The 2,933-nt window shown below is 36.8% G+C and overlaps 1 protein-coding gene across 1 annotated transcript; it reads left to right on the top strand.

Annotated features, from left to right (window-relative positions):
• Positions 1 to 1,223: 1,223 nt before the first annotated feature.
• On the top strand, positions 1,224 to 2,847 carry LOC110026573 (transcription factor GAMYB-like; the record flags this gene model as incomplete). The annotated part of the gene is made up of 2 exons (XM_020727553.1): positions 1,224 to 2,223; positions 2,289 to 2,847. Coding segments are annotated over 2 exons (1,260 nt in total), but the record flags the coding sequence as incomplete, so codon positions are not given.
• Positions 2,848 to 2,933: the final 86 nt, after the last annotated feature.

Raw genomic sequence — 2,933 nt, 5'->3', positions numbered from 1 at the left:
GGGATTCTTTTTCCCTATGCCTGTGTAGGTATGTAACATATCGCTGCCAATATATTTCACTATGACATGACATTTTTTATGCTTAGCATATTTTCATAATTAAATGTAATTCTTTTGCAAGTATACTAAATAACTGTATGTACAAATGAGTGACTTACAGGTATCAGATCCTTTCTTTTAAGAGTATCGTCAATTAACAAAGCATTTATACAATTAAAAGGCACTACTTGCAAGTTTGTATTAACCAAAATTTTAGGTGACTCTTTATCCATGAATAAAACTGTAATTATACATTTCATAATACGAAAAATTTCATACTGTGCATTTCCAAACTTTAATCTATTATATGTATTTATGTATAAATATACATGCAAAATATTGAAAAAAATTATTTTTTATATTAAAATTTATAAATCGTTCCCGTGACGATTCTTCTATTGAAAAAGTCCACCATCCCACCCCCCAAAATATCTTTTGTAAACAAGCATAAAATCATTATTCAGAAAAGCATAAAAACCTACAATCTCGAAGGAAAATTGATTTATAGGAAAAAATCCCAAAAATCTAAATTTAGATTTTAAAAAAAATCAACTTTCGTACCTTCCCACTTTCTTGATCTTCCTTCCCTTGCTCCTAGTCTCTTCTTCTCCTTCTCTCCTCTCCTTCCTTCCCTTCTCTTCTCAGATTTCTCTTCCCAGCTCTCTCTTTCCTCTTTACCGAATCTCACGGGGTGGGTAATATATGCAGGTTAATTACTTAACTTTTATATATAAATATATATCAGTTAAATTATCACAGCCCTTAAATTTTAAATCATTTGTTGCATGTGCGGTAAAATGGAAAAACTAAAAATTTTACTGGAAGCTACGCTAAATGGGTAGGTGACCGTAGCTTTAATTTAAAACTTTAGAAAAACTTATCAAAAAGGATACAAATTCAATAATTTTTTCGTTTTTGGAGACTAGTATATAGTTTTATAAATCAAAATGATTGATCTGAAGAATAGAACACAATGAAATGATTTTTAATTTAAGGAAAGTTAAAATTTTAGATATAATTAATTTGCGTACTTGTACCTGTATCTTTTCAAAAAAATTGAGTATTACGTTATCTGCTTCTGCCAGTCTTTTAGTATCGCCGAACGTTGCTACACGCATTTAAGATTTGCATGAATTTACTGTAGGTGTTTTTTCCTTTATTTTTTTTAATCTAAATTGTGCCAAACTGTTGCCCAGCTTCCTGGGCGTACAGATAATGAAATAAAAAACTACTGGAACACCCGCATCAAGAGGCGATCGCGAGCTGGTTTGCCACTATACCCGACTAAGGTCAGCTTTCAAACTTCAAATGATGATCAACCGATTCAGAGTTCCAGTGAGCTCAGCAGTAGTGACCAACAGAACATTGAAGTTTTAACTGAAACTATAAATGGAACTCCAGAATTTAGATATCGTCCTTACAAAGCTAATCCTGCACCAGTATCTTATCCACCACTTTTTCCAGACAATCCTGTTACAGGCATCCCAAGGCATGGTCTTGGTTATTATACTCGCAGCTTCCTAAATTCTGGAGGGAATCATGTCAAGCTGGCCTGGGAATCTGAAACCTGCTCTCCAGTCTACCATCTTCTCCATAGCAGTATGATTCCTGCATTTGAGTTGTCGAATATGAATGCTGAAACAAATCATTTGAACTCCGGGTTAGTTTATCCCTACGACCCCGATCCTGAGTGCAAGAACCTGGCACCTTTCATTTGCTCGGTACCCGGCAACCCTGCCTTATCAAATGGCAACTTATCCTCTTCAAGGCTCCTTCCAGGGGCTGTGAAGATGGAGCTCCCTTCACTCCAATATCCAGAACCTGATTATATTGACTGGAACACGTCTTCTTTGTTTGCATCCTCATCTGATGCAGTTGATACTTACATCCAGTCTCCTGAAAATATCTCAGTGCAGTCCGACTGTGCTTCACCAAGAAACAAAGGTTTATTACAAGATTTGGTTCTGGAATCACAGGCAATAAGCACTGGGAAGAAACAATCATTTGAGACAAGCCTCGATCATGCCGTAGCTTCCATGACGGGAACAACTGCAGTCAAATGGGAAGAAGAGATTAGGGACCCAACCTCCCCCTTTTGTCTATCAGCTGTTTCTCTTTTCAATGAGTGCAACCCAACCATTACAACCACATTTAATGAAAGATCAACTTGTGAAACACCTACGGGTGAGTATTTCTTGCTCTTAATTTCTCCCTGGTACTCGAGTGACCTGTGAATATGTTTTCTGCAGGTTCAGAGGCAACAATGCTGGGTGAGGAACAGGACAAATATGCTCCAAATTTGCCTGATTTCCTGAGACCTGATGTTCTACTGGGATCAGGTTGGTTTATTGGAAATTCTCGAAACACCAGTGAATTTATAGCTGCACCTTCGGGCGAGAGCTTGCGCGAAGAACGTGTACTTCTACCTGCTGGACTATCATCTACGGTTTCACTGGAGTCCTATCCATGGACTAACATGCCTCCAGTCTGCCAAATGTCCGAACATTAGTAACCTTGATTAACCACTGAAAGACACTTATTGTCAGCTATTGGTTAATTAAAATTTGTCTTGACCGTCGACAGTGGATCTTTGAGGTTGTTGTTGCTGTTTGTTTGCAGCTTCATGTATCGTAGGCTGTCATTGCTGCTGCAAGCAACGATGGATGAATGGAAACAAACTATGTTATATGGTTTGTGTATAGTTGATCGTTTTCTTTGGTTTACATCTTCCTGTTTTCCTTTTGGTGAATAAGTGTCATACGCTTAAATCTTTCTTAGTTGGGTATCTAATACTCTTTATCTTATAAAGATGTGGCAACTTATGAGATTTATGATTTGGTTGGAACTGCTTTTTTATTCTTTGCATTTTAGATTGTTGTCACTTTTTTTTTTTT

The sequence above is a fragment of the Phalaenopsis equestris genome, unplaced genomic scaffold (assembly GCF_001263595.1).
Source record: "Phalaenopsis equestris unplaced genomic scaffold, ASM126359v1 Scaffold000380, whole genome shotgun sequence".
Lineage (NCBI taxonomy): Eukaryota > Viridiplantae > Streptophyta > Magnoliopsida > Asparagales > Orchidaceae > Phalaenopsis > Phalaenopsis equestris.
Note: the sequence above shows the minus strand (reverse complement) of the source record. Positions and strands in the feature narration are given on the sequence as shown.